The following is a 21,723-nucleotide window of genomic DNA, read 5'->3' on the forward strand; positions in this document are numbered from 1 at the left end:
AACATATGGTCTCTAGCTCCATCCATTTCTTGCGAATTACAGTGATCAGCAGACATTTTAGCAGCAGAATGTGGGCCAAAGCCCATGAGCCCTGGCCTCTCTGAAGGGCCCGCAGAGCGTGAGGAGTCTTTTTCTTATGATAACTTCTTGTTTATCAAAAGGCCTTCCTTAGACGCCCAGGCAGTAGGTGCTGGAGACACCGGCTGGATGGTTCTGTCAGCGAGACCCACGCTCTGGTGAAGATCCGCCTGCTCAGAGGTGACCCAAAGAAACCACATTGGTTTTCTCATCCTCCTTCTCCTCCTTCTCTCCTTCTTCTCTTCTTCCTTTTTCATTCAGGAGGTGGGTTTGGAATGTTATAGGGATAGAAAATGATTTGGGGTTAGTTTGGGAAAATGGGCTCAGTGATTGTAAAATGAAATAGGATACCTTTTTTTTTTTAAATAAGAAAAACATTTAGAGTTATTTGTTAAGTAAATTTGAGATTTAAAAGGAAAAATGAAGTGCAAAGATTATGCAGGCCCCAAGTTAGAGGACTGCGGCACAAAGAGAAGACTAGGCTTCGGGAGGTGGGAAAGGAATTTGTTTCTCCTGAGAAGTTTCGGGTGTTGGTATGGAAGGGCTCGTTCTCTTCGCCTCCCTTTCCAAGGATTCTCCCTCTCCTTGCTGGTGACTATCTTTTGATTTTTATGCTTTTTGTTGGAGATTTCACTACTTAAAATGACCTCAGGCACAGTGCTGGAAGTGCTTGCTGTCTATTGAGCACAGAAAGGCTGTGATGTGCCTTATGGGGAAGTGCTGGGGTTAGCCTTTAGCCCAGTGTTGATGAACCCACAGAATGTGTTAAGTAAGATCTCTTCATGCAGAACACACAGAAATCTAGGTGACGTTTTGGTCAGTAGATCCACTCACCAAGCAGGGGCCCGTGGAATCCTAACCCTGTGTTCCCCCTAGAGCAACAGGCCAGTGCTTGCTAATTCCATGTTCAGGGTGACTTTAGGGAGCATCACCACCTCAAAAAATGAGAATCAATGATATTGATTTTGAAATGTAACCATGAATCTCTTCTGATACTGTTTGATCTCAGTTGTTCACTCCTGTGTGTCCTGTTTCTGAATCTTCCCTGGTCCTGGTAATTCCTGACCAACAGCTTACAGGAGACTGTATGTAGAGTTCTCTGTGTAAATCCAAAGCCTCTAATGATTTTAGTCAGATGGGCCAAATAAATGGTCTAAAAGGACAACTATTTTACTTCTGGCTTCTGTTAGCCTTTATGGTTGGAAATTGTTTCATAGGGAGAATTCTATAGGGTTAGCTCCTGAGATGAATAAAATACATAGCATTTCTAATATGAATTAGAGAATAAGACTTACATGCACAGACACCTAGATCTCTAGATTTGGTATGGTCATTGTTGATAGCCCTGTGCACTTCCACTGGGATGACATGGACTTTTTCTTTTTAAAATATTTTTATTAGTTGTTGATGGGCCTTTATTTTATTTACTTATTTATATGTGGTGCTGAGAATCAAACCCAGTGCCTCACACATACTAGGCAAGTGCTCTACCACTGAGCCACCACCCCAGCCCCAACACTGACTTTTTCAATAATTTTTTTCTTGGTTTTTAGAAATATTAAGAACTCTTTATGGAACATTATTGGGTTAATAGTTGTTATTGGGGAGATAGGGAAGGCAAGATCTGTATTTTTTTAAGTGCTCAAAGTCTTGAAGTGTTTATTGGCACAGAAAGAAAAAAGGTGTATATGCAGAGAGAAAAAATATGGCTCTCTTTTGGTGGGCAAAGGGTTCCTGGTCTCAGTTACTAATATAAACATGGGTAAGAGAAAGCCGAGCAAAAGCAGCTCTTTAGATCAACCTTGCCAGTCACAGAGCAGCATGGGACTGATTGTGCATGTGGCTGCCTGGAGAGCTCACCTCTCCTTTCAAGAACTCTGGAGTGGAAGCCAGAGGAATCTCTCCTAAGAAACAAGGGTGGTCTCCACCAGGCCCGATGTTGGCAAAGCCTGGGAGGGTCCTAGTGATGCCCTACAGAAAAGGGGGAGCTGGGCTGGAGGTTCCGTCTCCACCAAGGGCTTGGGAAGACCCCAGGTGGAAATTGAAAGTCCCCTGGGACCCAGTCAACCAGGGATAATTGCCACTTTGGGAGGCCAAGTGTAGGCATCACGGTGACCAGAAGAGAACTGGACCAGCAAAGCCTGGGAGGGGCCTGTAGCAGAAAAACTTAGTTAACTTTTTTGGGGGGCTAATAAAAAAATTTTTAACAAAAAATTCCTAATGTGTGCAAAAGGGGAGAGAATGATATAATAAAACTCCATATAACCCATCACTCAGACTCAATAATTATCAATGAAAACATTTTCTTTATTTATCTTTTTTTCTTTTTTGAAGTATTTTTACAATAAAATGGAGACATGATGTAATTAATTTTACCCCTGTATTTTTAGTGTGTGAACTCCCCCCCCCCCGCCCCGGTACCAGGGATGGAACCCAGGGGCACTTAACCACGGAGCCACATCCCATTTTATTTTGAGAAAGGGCCTTGCTAAGTTGCAGAGGCTGGCTTTGAACTTACAGTTCTCCTGTCTCAGCCTCCTGAGCCACTGGGATTACAGGTGTGTGCCACTGCGTCTGGCTTTGCCAGTCATGTTATCACATCCTGTCTCTGGAAGGGAAGACTTGGAGTCGTTGATAGTGTACTGACTAAGGGTGCTGAGAGTGTCTGGGGAGGTCTGGGGTACCCCAGGGCTGTGAGCTGGGGCTGTCTGGAGCCAGGCTTGGTCTGTTTCTTCAGAAAAGTAGTAAAAATAGCTGTCACGTGCTGGAAGCCCACTGTGCGCCAAAAATTGTAGGTGCCTCAAATGTCAGTCAACACGTGCCTTGCCCTGAAGCTGAGGAATAGTACCCCAGGTTTCACAGATAAGGACACAGAGACTGTGACTTTCCCAAGGGCACACAGCTGTCAGAGAAGCTTCTCTTTGCCTACATCAGCATTTTCCTGAGCATAAATGGAGGAGTTCTGATGTGCAAAAACCAAACAACCCCCTCCGCCCTGCCTCGCCTCCGCAAAAAAAAAACCCCTCATTTCATGGTCAAATAAATTTGGGGAACGCTGGGTTCAGATATTCAAACAGGCGTCTTTGCTGAGAGACTCCACCCTTTACAGGGGGCTGAGCAGGCCCCTCCCCGCTTCCCGATGGAGGATGGTGCGGAAGAGCATCTCCCTCTGAGGCAGAGGCCACTCTGCTTGCTGGAAAAGACCACATGGGAAGTGATTTTGGGATTTCACATCAGGAAGAAAAGAGGCAGATTCCTCACCAGTCTAAGGGAAGAATCCGGGAGAGGCTTTCTATTGGCTGCGGTTTATCCATTTTAACCTGGTGTCAAAGACAGAAGCCACCCAAGCAGCTGTACTTCGGTGACACAGTTGGTCTTTGTGGTTCCTGAAGGAGGCGGCATCCCCTCTGAGAGCAGAGGGGCTCAGCTGGGTCTCTCCGGACAGTGGGGTGTTCAGGCAGCTGTGTGGGGCCAAGAGCGCAGGACCTGACTTGGACAACGGGTTTTCCGTAATGATGCTTTCTTTGTGAGGGTGAAGCAGGGGGACTTCCTTATTGTGCCACCCACACTGGTCTGTTTGGGATTTTGGCTGTCATCTCTTTCCAAAGGTCAGATTTTTTTACTTGGTTTTGCTTTGGTGAACTTCACCATGAATGACTCTATTGGACTTGGTCTGTTGGGCCGGGTGTTGATCAGTGGCCTCAATCCAATCAACGGGCCCCTGTGAAATTTTTCTTTCTTTTTCTTTTTTTTTTTTTTTTAACACTGGTAAACTGTTTAACACAGATTTTGGCACACACGAAGCACTCATAAATGCTGGATGTTATTACTATTACTATTGTTTGTTTTGAAGCAATCTGAGCTTTACACTTGTTTTTTGAGACGGGGTCTCTTTGTGTTACCCAGTCTGGCCTTGAACTCTGGGCTCAAGGGATCCTCCTGCCTCAGCCTCCTGAGTAACAGGGATAGCAGGTGCCTCAACTTTTAATCTTTTTTTGGTGCTCACTGGGTCCTGGTTTGTCGTGGGGACACCAGGACTCTTCCTTCCTTCTGGAGGTCCACCTCATCCCGATGACCTTCACTCTCTCTCTTGAGGCTCGTGTGTTTTCAGGTGCAACTGGGGCCCAGCAGTTTTGGGGAGGGCAGGGCTCTTCTCTCTCTCTTCAGCCCTGGGCCTAAAGCCCTGGGTGCTCCCACTGGGGAGGAGGTAGCTGGGTTGGTGGATAGAAGCAGTTTACACTGAAAAGGGACTTGAAGTCCGACTTTTCCCTTTTCTGCTATGTGGGAGGGACTTGCAGGGGACAGTGGCAGCACCCATGGCTCCTTCTCGACTTGATGGGCTTCTAGGCTCAGGATGAGCAGTGACACTTCTCCCCAGGATGACAGAGTCCAGGGCAAGTCCCACAGGTGAAGGACAGGTGGAGGGAAAGGTGCCAGGGCGTTGTGAGGTCAGGGACTGTGGTCACCTGTGGATGGAGTGGGCATGCTCCTACACCCGAGGAGCCCTGCGCTCAGGGTTTCCTGCTTGCCCCGTAGAATTCTTCCTAATTTGATTTTAGTAAATGTGTTTGCAACTGACAGCCAGTGGGCAGCAGGGTATGGCCAGGGCTTGGAGTCTCAGGATCTACACAGTCTGCCTCCTGTGGCCTCAGAGTGGCTCTCGGCTGCTCCTAGTGCTGAGTCCCACTGGGTTCTACCTGTGTTCCCTCCGCCAGGGTCCAGAAATAGGATGTAGGGTGGGAGTGTTGTCTCTGTTCTGCTCTGACTATCTGCCTCAACGGGGGACGTAGGGCCAGGCAGCTCCCCGTGGCATCTCTGGGGAAGTCCAAGTGACACCTTCCTGGCTGGGTCATGGTCACGCTGTGCTTGACAGTGGATCAGGAAGGGCCCTGTTGCCCACTCCTTGATTCAGGTACCCAGGGAGGCCAGTACAGAGATGGCAATCTCCTGAAGGCTCCCGTCCAGGTGGCAGGCTCTGGGACGGGGAGATCCACTCCCCGACTTTTCAATCAGTTCTCTAGCCAGGCCTGCTTAGCATCGAGGAGGCCAGTGGCTGGGGCTCCTGTAGAGGAGCCATCGAGGCCTGTGGGAGATGGAAACTGGGGAGAGGTGAAGGGCAGGGCCCAGGAGGCTGGGTCTGCCTGCTCTTGAGCTCCAGGTCCAGGGAAAGAACATTCTGTGTGGGAGGTGCTGAGGGCAGCCCTCCAGAGAAAGGCTGCAGGAGGGCCGCAGACCTCCACAGGCTCCTCAGTAACTGCGAACACGCTTCAGGTCTCCACTAGCAGCTGGAAAGCAGCGTGTGTGTCAGGGGACAGAACAGATGAGCATGGGCCATCTGGGTGGGTTGGGTGGCTCCTCAGGGTCCCCATGGTCATGGTTCCTGCAGATGAGGGAGGGAGGCCAAGAGCAGACAGAACAGCAAGTGCCAGGCCACACTTCCGCATGGCACTTTGGTGGGACGTTTTTGGGGGCAGCCGAGTCCTCCTCCCTGGTGGTGGCTGGCGCAGGGCTGACGGGAGCAGGATGGTCACTGTGAGCCCTCAACGAGGGAGGGCTCCCTTTCCAAAGGGAGGACAGACTTCCTGCCCATCCAAACAGTCACCCTCCTGGTGGCAGGCACCGGAATGTGATGGCATTGTTAAAGGTTGGGCTAATTTAAGGAGGACTTGGCCCCCCTGGTCCCCAAGTATATCTGTGAGATAATTGGGATGCTCTCTACCCCCATTTTGAGCTGGTGTCACAGAGGACAGCTGGTTTCTCCAGGGGGACATCCCTCAGGCATCCAGGGACCACCACTGAGGGAATCCTTGTTTCCGAGTAACCTCTTCGCATGACCCCATGTCTGCTACTTGTTCCTTCTCCTCCATTGTCCCAGAACTTGAGAAGAACGGATAAATATTTCCCCAAATGAATCATACAATACAGTGCAGGTGCCAAGGCAAGCAACTTTGATTCAGAACCAGTTCAGCTGTCTGCTTTGCTCTCTCGGCGGGTTTTTGTGTTTTTAAGATGATTCACATTAACTCGTTTTTCTTTCCCATATGTCCTGGACTTGTATTTTACAACACCAGACGGGGAAACTAATTAAAATTCAGAGTTCTCTCCAGCAGGGCTTAAACTGAGATCCTAATGATGGTCCTGGCAGTGATCAACGTCTCTGCTACACTTGCAATGATTTAAAGCCAATGCCATGGTCACTGCTTGGGATGAAAGCGAATGAGCTCTGCAAATTGAATTTAGAGGAGTGATAACTTGATCACCCAGAAATAGATTACAGAGGCTTCTTGTATTTTTACCAAAGCCCAGGGCATGCTTCTAGCAAGATCTGTGATTTAGCTAGAAACATTTTATTTACAATGAGGTAAGTAATCGGTGACATGTGCCCACTAGCCTGGCTTCGGGAACAGGCTCCACCAGCAGACGTGCTGCTCGGGCTCCACAGGACACTGGTTAAAAATGACGATTTCACATCGGATGCATGTGATGCCATCCAGGACCAGGAGTGGAGCCACTGGCAGAGTCCTGTTCAGGCCAGAGTGGAGTAGGGAGGAGTAATGAGGGTCATCTTCCCTGGAGGGCTTGGTGTGTGTGTGTATCTGCAGAATGGGGGGCCACTCGGGGTCTTTCTCTCGTGTCCTTCATTCTGTGATATGAGGATGATCCGCAGTCTGCTGTCAGACCCTCCTTTCACGTCACCTTGGCCCGTGCTCCAGTGCTGGGTGGGCTGTGCGAGCTGTTGCATTTGGTGCTGAACGTCCTGAGCCACCCTCTGCAGTCTGCTCTCCTCCGTTTAACTGTGGCCCCTGCAGCGGAAACAGGTTCTCTTGCAGTCTCCCTCCTGCCCCGCTCCCTCCCTCCCGCTGGTTCTGTTTCTCTGGAGCACCCTGACTGACACACCCTGTAAAACGTTCCCGTCAGTGGGGGTCTGCTCCCCTGAGTTTGGTTTTTAGGTGGGAACATCATCTCTGGAGCCGCTGGTGCATCTACCCCATCCCTCCCTCCCACCTCCAATGCACTGACCCTCTCTGGGTTGGTTGGAGCCTCCAAAGCTCCTCCTCTCCTTGGCCTGTGCAGTAGCCGTGACTGTGATTCCCTTGGTTCTCAGCCACCATGTCTTCTGCAGAGAAGCACCTCCTGTCCCCACCTCGTCCTGTCTGCCGTCACATCATCATTCCAATGCTCTGTCTAGAGGCTGTCTGAGGTCCTCTTGCACATTATCTATTGACGCACTTCTGGTGTTTCTCCTCCCTCTGAAATATCAGTCTCCTGTGAGCTGGGATGTGACCATCTCGTTGGGTCCCTGGGGAGTCTAGCGCAGAGCCATCCACAGTTAATAAATAAGTGTTTATTAAATGAATTAATTCCATAGTCCTGATTGCCCTTGACAGCCCATGGGGTGAGGCCATTATTGAAACGATCTGTTATTCAGAAAGATAGTTATATTTATGTTTATGTGTATGAATTTGCCTTCAGTGATCCTTACGAGCTGCCACGGGAAGCATTTCTTTCCTTTGTCCCACGTTCTGTCTGCAGAGCTCTCGGGGACAAGCTGGTCCTTCCCGGGTCCAAGTTTCACGATGTTCAAGGTTGCCCTCAGTCTCATCTCAGTTCTCTCCTTCCTGGACTTGAGGTTCTCAACTTCCCACTTTGCATCCTGAACATGGAGTCAGTCCACCTCTCAGTTTCCACGCCGTCACGTCTTCACTGGAGTCTTACAGTTTTGGATTCCCAGTTGTGGAGGAAATGGCGAACTCTCTCAAGCTTTAGGTCAGATGTTTTTTGAAAAGTTTGTTTCTATCTTTTGGTGAAAACTTGGTGTGAGAGTTTACTTGCTGTCCCAAGAGACTGACCGACTTGCTGTAAACCCAGAGGAGGACTTGAGATGAGCGAGAGATTATGGACACAGGATCAGAAAGGAAACTTCCATTTTTCCCCAAGTAAAACCGGTTTGGCCCTGGACCTTTGCAGCGTGCTGAGTGTGTGGGAGGAAGGGATTCTGGATAAGAGGAATATTCCGGCACAGGGATTCTTCAGCCTGCATTTCACTGAACTGGTGGTTTTCAGAGTGATCAGTGAGCACATACTAAGGTTACTCCTCTAGAACCTTCTGTGGGAGCTTGCTTTCACATATAGGCTCATCCGGGAGGACATAAGCCACTTCTCAAAAAATAACAGCCCAGCCAGGCCTGGTGGCACACGCCAGTAATCTCAGCAGCTCGGGAGGCTGAGGCAGGAGGATCATGAGTTCAAAGCCAGCCTCAGCCACAGTGAGGTGATAAGCAACTCGGTGAGACCCTGTCTCTAAATAAAATAAAAAATAGGGCTGGGATGTGGCCCAGTGGTCGAGTGCCCCTGGGTTCAATCCCCAGTGCCCAAACAAAACAAAAAACAGTGCAATTCTCTCCTCTCTTCTGAACCCTGGTAAGTCCATCACGCCACATCACAACAGCAAACTAAAACTAGCGATGTTTTCTTCATTGTACCTCTCTCTCCCTGCAACTTTCCTTCCTATTCCTTTCCATCTGCCACCACATTCACCTAGCAAATATTGTCTTGTACAGAACAAAATTTGTGTCCACCTGGAACTTACGGATCTCTATAGCTCCATGTGTGCATGGCTTGTGGGGGTGGGGCTGGGGACGGAAGCAAGCATTATGGGCTCGAAAACTCCTCCTGTGGATGTGAAGCCCTAAACTTGCCAGTATTTTTTTTTTTTTTTTGCCAATTCTTTTGGAATGTGTTTGTTATGAACTTCTCTAGGGCTGTCATGTTGTACCCCCGCCCCAACCGCCCCGCCGCCAAGGGACTCTCTGACATTCTGTCTGCACCTGCTGGATCCTTTGCAAAGTAGAGCCATGACAAAGAGTCTTGTGGTGTGATGCTTTCTGAATCTGCCGAGCACTGTTGCTCTGGATTGGCCTTGGGGATCGCTGAGGAGCAGAGGAGTCGGCTTTCAGCTGGAATTCACACTTAACTTGGTGGACATCTACATGTGCACTGAGGATTGATTAAAAGGAAATGGCTTCCCAATGGTAATCGAAGACCAGAGAGTGAGAGCAATCGTAGTTCTGAATGCACTTGGAATGCACTTGGAAAGATTTGCTTCTCCAGATGCATCCCAAGTCCCTTTTATCACTGGCGTAGATCCATTTGCCCACTGCTAGTGGTCACTCCCCTCCTCCAAAAGACGGTCTGAATAGATTCTGGAGACCACTTAACTCTGACCACATTTTATCAAGCTGTGTGTAAATTAATCCCAACTGTAAAGTCAATATCCATTGAGCTACTTCAAGAAACACAGTGGGGCGGGGATATGTGGCAAAAAGAGGTTAACCATGGATGTAACCAAGTATGGCCTGACCCTGAGGACGGAGTCCATCCCCCAGATTTCAGGAGGGTTATTCCTGTAGCAGTCTGCTTCAGTGCCTGGTGCCGACATGTGCTGAAGGTTAAGAATCACTTCCAAAAGAACCAAGTGGTACAAAACACAAGGAATCGCTTTTTGGATAATTAAAACTATTTTGAATTTTTTATTTATCAATCTGGCTGCTAATATAATTTTAGTTAAATGAAAGACATTCACAAAGAATAATAGGCATACATACATAATTTCCTTCTCTCATTCTAGTTTACATGCTGTTGCTTGTAGAGAGTGAAATTTGTGTAATTTCACAGGGATGGAGTCCTAACTGACTTCACAGAAAGAATACTTAGCCCAGTTTTTCTCAGCTCTAATCTCTGCAGTCACCATGCTCACTCAAAAAGTTAAAAAAAAAAATCAAGGAAACAAAACTTAGAATCAGTAACACCAAGAATGGTTTCTTGGCCTACTGGGGAGGAACTGCCATATTTCACAGCCATCTCAGAAGCCGGCAGGAACATCCAGTAAGTCACCGAGCCTGGGACATGGTCAGACTGCCTGAGGAGACCTGTTTCTGCAGCACATTTTCATCTGGAAAAGAAGCCTGTGAATATGTGTCGTTTGTCAACACACATTCATAATTGCCTTCTGACAGTTTTTCCTCAGTGCGAGATTTCACTGATAATGAGTTTAGATACCTCTTGTATGCCAAAAATATTCTGTAAAAGAAACGCACTTTTAAAATTTCCAACATTACCATGCAAGGCAAGTGTGGTGTAAGCACAGAGCCACCAGGTTACATAAAAATGCCGCCTTTGTGTTTTGTATTGACTTACTCAAAAGCCAGTCTAACCACATTGGGTCGGGGATGAGCAGGTAAGGTGAGCTGTCAGCCTCATCCAGGGGGGAACTCAGGGCTTGATGCACAAAAAAATGCCACTTTTTTTTTTCTGGCATTTGGCTGTGGTGCATTTCCAGTGTTGATACGTTGGCTCTCTGGAAGTCTACGTGATTGATAATTTGGCTGTTGAACAGCACACCCTCTAAGCTTCCACATTCCTGGACATGGCCACGGCGGTTCTTTTGATGTGACTTACAACCTCAAGAAGTTGGTCTTCAGTAGCTCTGTTGGCCTTGGCCTTTATATTTGGATTTCAAAGTGTTTCATAGTCAAGAATCAATGGCATCTCACAAATGCTTACGAAGTAGGTAAAATAGCTCCATCTTAAATACAGAGCAAAGAGGGACAGAAGTTCAGGGACTTGGAGATTAAGGATTGGGGCTCTATCGGCTGATTCTCAGGGTCTGCTCTCACCAAAACATCATTTTAAAAAAGGTGTTTGTTGATTTTTAGTCCAATGGTTGGGTGCACTATTGTTGATTTATCACCTATTTCAGGACCAGGTTTTGCTACTGGGAGAAGCAATTTAGGACCTATTATTGGTTGGCTAATTTAAAGTTAATGTAATAATTGTGGTCTTCCTTTTAAAAACTGCTTAACAGGATAGTAAAAGGCAAAAAATATGAAGTGGTTCAAATCAGGTGGGAATTATCTGGAGACGTGAGATATAAAGGGGCCTTTAGGTTTCAGACTGTGACAAGGTTGTGATATGGGCAGAGGAGGGAGAGGACCAAGTGGAGGGAGGGAAAGGAAGAGATCCCATCGCAGAAGGAAGGAAGCTTCTCCTGACACTGCCTCAGCCTCTCATCTTCACAGCCCACACCGTTGGCTTCGTCCTGAAGTGCTGCTACGTGTCTGTCTGCGCTGGGCGGCTGTGTAACAGATGTTCAACGATAACCGTAAGACCTCCTCTCTGGCCCATGCCAGCTCTTTCTCTGGTGGCTCTGAATTCCTGCTCCTTTGCTAAGGAATTCTTGCTTATCAAATGTAGGGCAAGAGGAGCGTGTCTAACACTAGCCCTTAAGTTCTTGTTCCCAGCCCTTCAATAAAATCATTCTTAAATGTTAAGAAGGGCCAGAGAATAATTCAGCAATAAACTAGTGCCTTCTTCCTGAGCTAACTTTCTTGAGCTCTAGGGAATAAGCTATTTTGAGAACGTCACATTCATTCAAAGTCCCCTGTTCCTAGCTTCTCAAAAGATGTTTGCTTCCTATGTAGATGATGTTTCTTGTACATCAACCCTAAATCATCCATCAATGTTCCCTGAGACTTTAAAACAGTCTCTTGGTGTGTGTGTGTGTGTGTGTGTGTGTGTGTATGCGTGTGCGTGTATACTCATCACTTACAGAAGAGGCTCCTACTAGCCTGTTTGCCAGGTTAGTGGTGTATGGGATGTCAGACGTCGAGACCTGGAATATGAATGACCAGGTGAGACCAGCACTGAGTACGGGTCATGTTATGGCTACGAGGCTGCCACGTGCTAAGCTGTCAAGGAAGGAACAGGAAAAAAAGTTATTTGATTTTCTTCACGTAAACAAGTTGCCATTTAGAATGTACTAGATAAGGCCTTCATAAACAAAGGTAGGTGTTTTTGTTGAGCCCATAATCCCAACAAGAGGCCAGGATTTCCAGTGCCTGTTTGGTAGTTAACTTGGTGATTCAAAACCTCATCCACCTTGGCGTATCTTAGTGGTCTCTGTGTCCTAATTGATGGGAATGTGGGAGAGCACCTGACCCCTGCAGTCATTCAGTGTCCTAGGTTTGCAAATTTGGTGAGAGAAGGGTTGGGATCTTATTTTTCACCTTTTGTGGCAGAAAGAGGAAAGAAGACAGGAAAGAGAAAGAAAGGGTGAGAACATTTTAATACCAGGGGCTAATTTTGATGACTTTTGCCTCCTGACCATTTTGGGAGGAAAGGAAAAGTGCTGAGATGATGCATAAAGTATATGACTGATTATGGGAAATGCAAGAAACAATAAATTTCCACCTGGAAATTTATTTTTGAGTGCCAATGAAATACTTAAAATAGGTTTAAAAATCAGAAGCAATTTTAAATCATAATGTTTAAGATTTGTTTTTCCATATGAGAATCCATAAAGGAAACCTTAATGGTAGTCATCTTGGTGAAATAAAATGGCCTTTGCTTTCAGTATGTCATTTGTCAAGGCTGTATTGCTTTAATATTTAGTCAGATTAAATACTTTTCCATTTCCAATGTATTTTGTAGAGGACTGATCAAGCCTTCCTGAAATTTAAGTGTTTGTGAGAGTGTCTGAGGTCAACAAAAAGCCATGAAGGGCCTCAAGATTGACTCCCTTTTGTCCCGTTACCTTGGCTCTCAGGGGAATGGACTGGTCCACTGTCTCCTTTGGAATGGGTCACTACTTGCATAATGTGTCATTGGCAGCTCTGAACAAGGTTTTCCATGATTCAATCAATTCATGTCCTTTAATAAGTTGGGCCTACAGAATCTAACCAACTAGAATCTCCATTTTACTGAGCCAGACCATGGGAAATAGTGTCCACACCTCTTAAACTTCACCGTAGGCTTCTTCATGGAGGAGCAGGAAAGAGTGAGCATAAGTAATTTTTCAAAATGTCGGGGTCTACAAATTTTTTAAGAAGAGCTTATTCATTCATACAAGTATGAATGAATGGTAATCATTCTAGAAATAACTTTTGCATAATCTTTTTAAAGAAATAAATACATTAAATTCTCTTTTGGGTACTGCAACAGGAAGCATTATCCCATCTGTTTACATGAAGTCTATTATTTCAAAGAAAATCAATGAGCTATATTTGTTGGGATAAGTTAAGCTAAGAGGTGTGATAGATTTGACATATCCATTCTCTGAGAAGCAACCAGGCTTGTAATGAACTTGAGCTTCAAATGTGTCCAGCATCGAAGAGCCTGAATCATGGCAGTGTGTCTATTTTGGATGGAATAACACGTGGTGTAGTTGATTAAAAATATGGCAGTGTTTCCCACACGATTCCAGAGTAACAGCAATAATAACTTGGCTTTATTGTGTTGTGTCATTCAGAGGGCTCTATCTGCTAGGATTTTATCACAGGGGTTTAAAAACTTGAGATTTAAAGCAAAGTAAGAAAAGCAACCTAATATATGCATTCGCTAGGAAGTGTCCATACTTTTGCTACAACTATAAAAGAAAAACAGAGCAAACAAATCATACGATCTGGCTCTAATTCCCCACCGAGGTGTGTCTACATATATAATGTGCTGCAGGTAAAACAGGAAAGATCTTTTGTAACAGTTGGTCACCACAGTATTGTAGCTGATAGTTACAGATATTGAGTAGATCTAAGACTACATACAAGGGACAGTATTATCTCATAGAATTCAATGAAAAATCAAACCAACGACCCAAGGTGCACGCCTTTCCCTGTTCTTCCTCGCTCTCTCTGGTAGTGTTGATCACATCCATCTTTCTTCCAGCCGCCTGTGTGGGCTGGAGCCCTCAGAGAAGTGGCAGAGAGGGAGGTCTCTGAAAACTGGAAAACTGGTTCTCTTTGCCCTTTTCTTCCCTTTTCCAATTTACAGGACACAAAAAGAAATATTATATGAACACAAACTAGTTACTACGACAGCCCATTAAAAGTTGACTCTATGCAAAAGGAAGAGGATGTTGGAGGCCATATGGATGGATGTAATTCAGTTTTTTTTTTTTCTCAAGAAAAAATATCCACATTCTAAGGGCTCTTAAAAATGTAAAAAACTTGCCCTGTTACCACGGGTTTTTAGAACACCTCTAAACACGCACAAAATAAGACAGATATTACCTACAAATTCAACCATTGCTTAAACTCTAAAAGCATTTTCTGTATTATTTTGTTTTGATACGGAAGGGGGAACTCAGCTATAAAGAAATATTAAAAAGTATTTTTATAGTGATCAGTCTTAAGAATATTCTGTCGCTTGCCTTCCCCAACTTGTGCTGATATTTTAAGGATGTGCTCAGGAGTATGAAGCGGGGTGCTCTTGTCCCTTTCCCTTCTCTCTACAAGTCCCCCCTCCCTATCCCATGGCCACATTGCCACCCCTCAAATGAGCCATTCCTTTTTGCTCTCATCAATGGTCTCTGTGAAATTGGGGTCGTTGTTCATGATGGCAGCATCGGCGCTCTCCGCGGACTCGGCTCCCTTGGCTTCGTTGGTGTGGTAGGTGCCCTTGTGACGGAACATGTACCGGATGAGGAAGACCAAGGTGCAGAGGATGGTGAAAATCACCACGGCAATGACCCCTGTGGAGGCAGGAGAGGTACCAGAGTTAAGCACATCTTGCTGACCCTCTCCCACATAAGGCAGACTCCCAAACAGCAATCACCATGACGATGACAGAAGGGAAACGTGGCTCGTTTGGGGCCACAGGTGGGTAACAGGAACAACCAAGGCAACCCAAAGTGACAAGGATAGTCGACAAATCATAGGAAGCATCAGCTTTCATACCGTGGACAACAGGTGGTGCCTGAGAACACAGAGCCCCAAAGATGATTTTTTTTATGCTTTTCCTAGTTTTCTGGCTGGTAGCAATTTCTGGACAGCAGTGTAGGGAGGGATTGTATGAGAAAAACACAGTGTTCCCCTAATGGATGGGAGAGGAGAGAGAGGATGTGTTCTGCATAGCAAGAGCTCTGTGGTCTGCAGAGAAGTCTCTGGATCTGAGGCTGAATAGTGACTCAGGAGCGATAGGCCGAACAGGGCTGGAGATGCTCATGTCTCCACCAGGCACAGTGGAGGGACACCACTGGATGACCAGAGCATTTTCTATAGATTATGAAGATATTTTGCTGAAATAGGCCTTCAGTGGAGGCGACTCAGAATTTCCTCTTAAAAAACTGTGAAATGGACTTTGAAATCAAGCTGCCTAGAACTGAATTGCCTGCCCAAACAAACCTCAAAATTCATTAAACTAAGATAATAAAACCCCCAAAGGTAGTGTAATGTTAACAATGTTAGCACCCAATAGAAAATTACTAAGCAAGCAAAGAAAAAATGAAAAGGTAGGAAAACATCACTCAACCAGGAGAAAAATCAGTCAATCAGGAGGAGATCCAGAAAAGACAGAGACAATGGAGGTAGCAGATAAGAACCTAAGCAGACACCTAGAGTGACAAAGTGGAGTAGCTACACTAACACGAGAGAACAGATAAGGTTATTCAAAAGAACAAAGAGCATTTGATAATGACAAGTCAGTTATACAAGACACATGACTTCAACTGCGTGCATGCCTGACAGAACTCTACAGTGAGTGAAATGAAGACCGGAGGGAGAATGAGAGAATCCACCATTACGGCTGGAGATGCTAACACTCATCTGTTTGTCATCGATAGAACAATTAAACCGAAAACCAGTAAGAATCTGCAATACCTGAACAACACCAAGTTTAACAAGCTGCAGATTGGGAGGAAATATTTATAATACCTATGTCTGACCAGGAACTTGTATCCAGGATATAAAAAGAACACTTATAATTCAATAGAAGTCAGCCAATCTAATTAAAAAAAATGGAGAAAGATTTTAACAGACACTTCATGAAAGATTTACACATGGCAACAAGCTCATGAAAAGATGCTCAACACAAGTGATAAGATAAGATGCACATTAAAAGCACAGAGACAACAACTCATCCACAAGAGTGGATAGATAAGAGGATTGACAATACCAAGAGTTGGCAAGATTGTGGGGCCACTTGAGCTCTCAGATACTAATTGTGGGACTGTTAAATGGTTCAGTCACACTGGAAAACTATATGGCAGTGTCATGGTTTGGATACGAGGTGTCCCTCCATAGCTCCTGTGTTAATGTAGAAGGTGAAATGATTAGACTATGAGAGCTGTAGCCTCATCAGTGGATTAACCCATTTGATGGATTAATAATTTAAATGGACTGAATGGTAACTGTAGGCAGGTTGGGCATGACTGGATGGAGTGGGTCACTGGGGGTGTGCCTGGGGAATTATATATTTTGTCCTTGGCTTCTCAAGCTCTCTCTCTGTCTCTGCTTCCTGATTACCACGAGGTAAGCAGATTCACTCTGGCATGATGCTCTGCCTCGCTCAGGCCCAGAGCCATGGACTCTGGTGATCATGGGCTGAACCTCTGAAACTGTGAGCCCCAAATAAGTCTTTCCTCCTCTAAGTTGTTCTTGCCTTCAATGAAAACTAGCGCTGGCTGTTTATTTATAAAGTTAAATATCCACTTTCCATAATATCCAGTGATTGCAGGGCTAGGAATTACCAAAGAGAAATGAAAACTTATGTTCCCTTAAGACTCCTGCAAAGAACATTCATGGCAGCTTTATTCATCATAGCCCAGGTCTGGAAACAAACCAATAAGTGATCAGCAGGTAAGTGGATAAAACAAATTATGGTATATCCATTTGATGGAATACAACTTGGTAAGAAAAATAAATGAACTATTGATAGACACAGCTATGTGGGTAGATCTCAAAAACATTATGCCAATTGAACAAAGAAAGGCATGAAACATGACATGCTCTCAGATTCCAGTTATGGAGTGCTAAGGGAGAAAAAACTCATCTATGGTGACAAACGGCAAACCAGAGGTTGCCTGGGCTGGGAGTGGGGAAGGGAGGGTGCTGTGTGTGCACAGGGCAGTGTGGTCTGCTCGGGAGGGTGCGATGTTCTGCTGCTGTGCTGGTGGATGTGAGTGTTCCCATGCGTCACAAGCCATCCCACTGCTGCATTGACAGGTGAACATTGTGCTTTAATTAAGTAGATTATAAAAAAGCCAAAGAGCAAAAAACAATCAGGATGGGGACTTTGATGACTTTGTTCCTGAGCTTTGGACAATGTGAAGTGAGCACCCTTCTGAATAAATTTTAATTTCATGGTTGTATATGTTTCTTAAAGGTGTCTACTCTCTTCCCTTGGGAAGGAACTGGCTGAGTTTAAAGTCCCCCATATGCTTACGTTATCGACTGTACTCAGAGAGGCAGGAATCAGACCGGAGCAGCAGGGAGAGAAGCAGACAGTGGCAACTGAGCCCTCAATACTGATCCAAGTCCGAGGGCCCGTGCTAGGGGAGTCAGTGACTCAGCAGCTGCCCATGGTTAGAAGACAGACTGGAATATTTCATGTACCCTGGGTGTTGGATTTTTCAAAGTTTTTGTGAAGATATCTGAAGTCAAATGGAGAATTCCTTCCCATTTTTCTAGTGAGCTGTTCTGGAACATTTGGAATGTGAGAGGGTGAGAGTGAAAGGAGAAGAGGCTAAAGAAATGTCCTGGGTATTGTCACTGCTGCTTACCTAAGTCCTCCGATTCTGTCTGGCTCACCCTAACATTCTCATTTTTACAATCCAGCATTAAAAAGTAGCTGGATTATATTTATCACCATTTCTCAACCTTATTTCATAACTTTATGTCATATTTAAATGACAAATGAATGATATAAAAATCTAGAAAATTCTTCCTCCCTCTTCCTGGGCTACTATTTTATTGAGAATCGTTGCTCTCCACAGGTGAATAGGCACACAGACGCCTGTTCTCGGTCACCCACCTCCAATGATAGCCGAGTTTCTGTTGACTCCATTTCTTATAGCTTGTCCTTGTCCTGGATTATATGGGAAATCAGCACTGGCTGTAAGAGAGAAAAGAAGAGTCAAGTAAGTGTAAGAGTCACATGTACCGTTAGTCCCAAATAGTTGGATAGCTATTTCTTATATGATTTTTGACATCTCTTACTTTCCCAAATGAAATCTCCATTTCAGATGGCCCCATATTTTTTTTTCTCCTGAAAGAATCCAAGAAATCCCCCCCCCCCCCGTTCTTGCTGTTCTTCTTTGCATAAGCCTAGGTAAACACTGGCTCATTGGAGGAATACTAGAGAATTCTAGATCCTCCAGGGGCTGATTGCAGGACCCCTCGACCCCTACGGTACCAGATTCATGGCTGTTCTAGTCCCTCATGTACTCGTTGTATATGACCTTCATAATCCTTCAGTGTGATTTTAGTAATCTCTAAATGACTTATAATCCCTAACACAGTTTAATGCTATGCAAACAGCTATTTATGCAATACTATTATGCAAGGGAAAAATGGCAAGAAAATGCAGGTGTGTTTTTTATTTTGGTGGCAGGTACCAGGGATTGAACCCAGAGGCACTTAACCACTGAGCCACATCCCAGCCCTTTAAAAATATTTTCTTTAGAGACAGGGTCTTGCTGAGTTGCTTAAGGCTTTGCTAAATTTCTGAGGTTGGCTTTGAACACACAATCCTCCTGCCCCACCCTCTGGAGCTGCTGGGATTACAGTGCACTGCTGTGCCTGGCAGTGCAGAGGCAATTTTAAAAAATGCTTTCAATCTGCACTGGCTGAGCCTGCAGCTGCAGAAACCTTAGGCATGGAAGGCTGACTATGTTTTCTTATGTTTGCCTGAAATCTGTTTCCCATCCACTTTGATTCCATACACAATTGGAAAGGTAGATGAGCTTTTTACAGCATCTGTTTGAAATGTAATAACTTTCTTAAACTAATATTTTACATGGGTCTAATAAAACACCATACACTTCATGAATTTGTAAAGGGGCAAAATTTCATAAAAGAAGAATTAATATTCTTCTCTTTTTGAGAATATTAACAGCTGAATCAATTTTCTATTTCTCTGTTACAAAAATCAAGAAACCATTTTGTTAAATTGAGATGTTTCTCTAAGATAAAACAAATTTCAAGTACCCAAAAAGCAAATAGATCCTGAAGTATTTCTGTAGGTCAGTGGAGGGTCTATTATAATTCATACAAGCAAATTCAACTTCAAAACTACTTTGCATTGTGGGATTTCAGTTTGGGAAGTTAAGGTAATTCTTCCATTGAAGGCAGTTTTTCCCTGAGCCAAACAGAAACAACCACCTTGTTCTCAGGCATTCCTATGGTTGCTAGATAGCACCAAATTAGTGCAAAAAAATTTTTAAAAGTAGATGTTTGGTGTAATATAGTGTGTATGCACCAAGAATATAGGTAGTTGTTATGATTAACTTGGTTTTCTAAGGCTAATTTATTCCTGGCTAGAGACTTCCAAGAACCTCCAAGATAAAGAAACAAAGTGGGTAGGCCCCTTCTCCTCCTGGTCCCTGGAAATGTGGCAACCAAAGAGGGAGAGTTCAGATTCCACCAGCAAGTGTGACTGGGCCCTTTCTCTTTTAGATTGGACATTCTTCCCAGGAAAATTATTCTTTCCTAGATGTATATAGTCCATATTATCTCAGAAGGCTCCTGACCTTCTACAGGTGGTCATGAGCCTTCCAACATGAACCTTCAAAATATTTTAGGTATGGTTACAAAAATACCAGGGTGGTCTTTTTGTTCTATAATATGATATTCATGACACCATGAAACAAGTTGCTTTTCTGCCTCAGATAACACAACCCACAAACCATAGCATGGCTCCTCTCTGCTCCAAAACCCACCTTGCCTCCTTGGCCCTAAACTTCAGAGAAACATAGGTACTTAGAGACATTGGTGGCCTCTCCCCAGTTCAGTTCCCTTGACGTATATAAACAATGGTGGAAAGTATGGAAATAGTGGCAGAGGTGACCTGAGATGACTCCAGGAGAGTGACAATAGCTAGAGGACAGGATTGTGAGGAGACTGAACTCCATGGCAGGGGGAAGGGGGCCTCCATGGGCTGCATTTCTCTCCTGGCTCTTCCCCGAGGGGCCACTTTTCCCACTCAATATTCTGGGTTAACAGATCCCGATGCTTCAGGCCAGTGTGTCTTTGCTTACCCAGATGATGGACACCTGGTCTACCTTTCCTCTCTTTGTCCATCAGATTTTACCTCTTTCCTAAATGCGTCCTCAGCCACCTCAGATTAAGTGGCTGACCCTCTTTGATGGCTATAATCTTCATTCTTATCACTCCTTACTGGGTAGATGTCCTGCTAAAGGCAGGTGCCAACCTTAATGATGTTTGCAGTTTCAATGAATAATAATGTACTAGCAGGAGCTAAATGGATGTTCATTGACTTATATAATTACAATCAGTCCATTAAGTGTGGGTAAACATTTGTGTCGCCTCTCCAATAATCACCCTCCATGCAAGTGTAATTTAAAAAGTGAGCTGCCTACTCTCAACTAAAATCTTAAAACAAGCCAGCATTCTTATTCTCCCCCACAAAGGAAATGAACATGTTGGATACAGAAAAGATATTAATGATTCTTTGTCCACTAGACTTTGGTAATTGTTAGGAAACCACTAATGGAAAACCCTCAGGTCAAAAGAAAACCCTTATGAAATTTAAAGGCAGAATTCTGTTGTGTGTATGTGTTTTTTTTTTTTTTTCCAGGAGCATCCCTGTTTTCATGGCTTTATTTATAACTTAAGCCTGGTTGTCTTAATGCATGGGAATGCTCAGTCCCTTGAGGCAAAGCTACTTTATTCTGGCAAGCAGAGCAATTGCTATTTTGATAGATATATTTCATTGTAACTGTCCTTTCCCCTGGGTTACCAAGAGCCTCTTGGGAATGCATGTAGAGAAAAATGGTGGCCAAGAAATACGGCTGAGATGGATGACAAAGCTCATTTATGGCACATACTCTATTCTGCTAACTTCCATGTCCCCCACCCCGCCACCATTTGCTGGAGAACTAAGGAATTTTAGGGTATTGGAGCATTAAGGAATATATATTTTGAGGAACATAGAGAATAGGTCTGAATTTAGAATGTTAATTCAAAGTAGACTAGATGGATATTAGCTATATCAGGACCCGACTTGCATCCTGTAAACACAGACGGTATTTGACACACTCTTTTTCTGGGTTGCCCAGTGGAACCAAATGATGATAACCAACCACCAAGCAGGGCCTTCTCCCAGCACTGACTTAATTTCTAACAGAAGTGTGTGTATTTCTGCCTATTTCCCTTGCTCATGTCCTTGTTCATCTGGTCATCCCCAGTATTATGCCCACAGACCATGTTCCCTTTGCACCTCCCAAGGATTGGCTTTCTTCCCCTTCTCTAGCCGGCACAGGCCAGCAGGCACGATTTTGAGGAATTGATGATGGGAGATTCTGCTCCCAGGAGCAGGCTTAGTGAACAGCCTGGCTGAGGCTTCAGAGCTCACCCACAGATGCATTGCTACCCTTCTCACCCAGAGAAGGCAAACATGTCACGTTTGCACTCCAACACGCAGATGTTCTTTTCCACTGTCTCTGTCTTGCACGTGTGAAGCAATCAGAGAGCCCACCACTAGCACATCTCCCCCTTTCCCTTCCTCCATTTCCAGGTTGCAAAAAACCCCAAGAAGTAACCACCAAGCCTACTTTGTGTGAGCAAGTCTAGTGCAAGTTGTTCCTCATAATCACACAGATAGAGTAGGACGGTTATGAATTGAAAGTAGGTGAGG

The 21,723-nt window shown here is 44.9% G+C and overlaps 1 protein-coding gene across 1 annotated transcript in view; it reads right to left on the minus strand.

Annotated features, from left to right (window-relative positions):
• Positions 1-14,402: 14,402 nt before the first annotated feature.
• Positions 14,403-21,723, minus strand: part of Cntnap2 (contactin associated protein 2) — a 1,322,317-nt gene continuing 1,314,996 nt past the window's right edge. Inside the window, exons 23-24 of the mRNA XM_076852920.2 lie at positions 17,881-17,961; positions 14,403-14,602 (exon numbers count right to left, since the gene is read on the minus strand). Coding sequence (XP_076709035.2) covers positions 14,403-14,602; positions 17,881-17,961 — 281 coding nt within the window. The remainder of the gene's footprint in view (positions 14,603-17,880; positions 17,962-21,723) is intronic.

This window comes from Callospermophilus lateralis, chromosome 1 (genome assembly GCF_048772815.1).
Source record: "Callospermophilus lateralis isolate mCalLat2 chromosome 1, mCalLat2.hap1, whole genome shotgun sequence".
Taxonomy (NCBI): Eukaryota; Metazoa; Chordata; class Mammalia; order Rodentia; family Sciuridae; genus Callospermophilus; species Callospermophilus lateralis.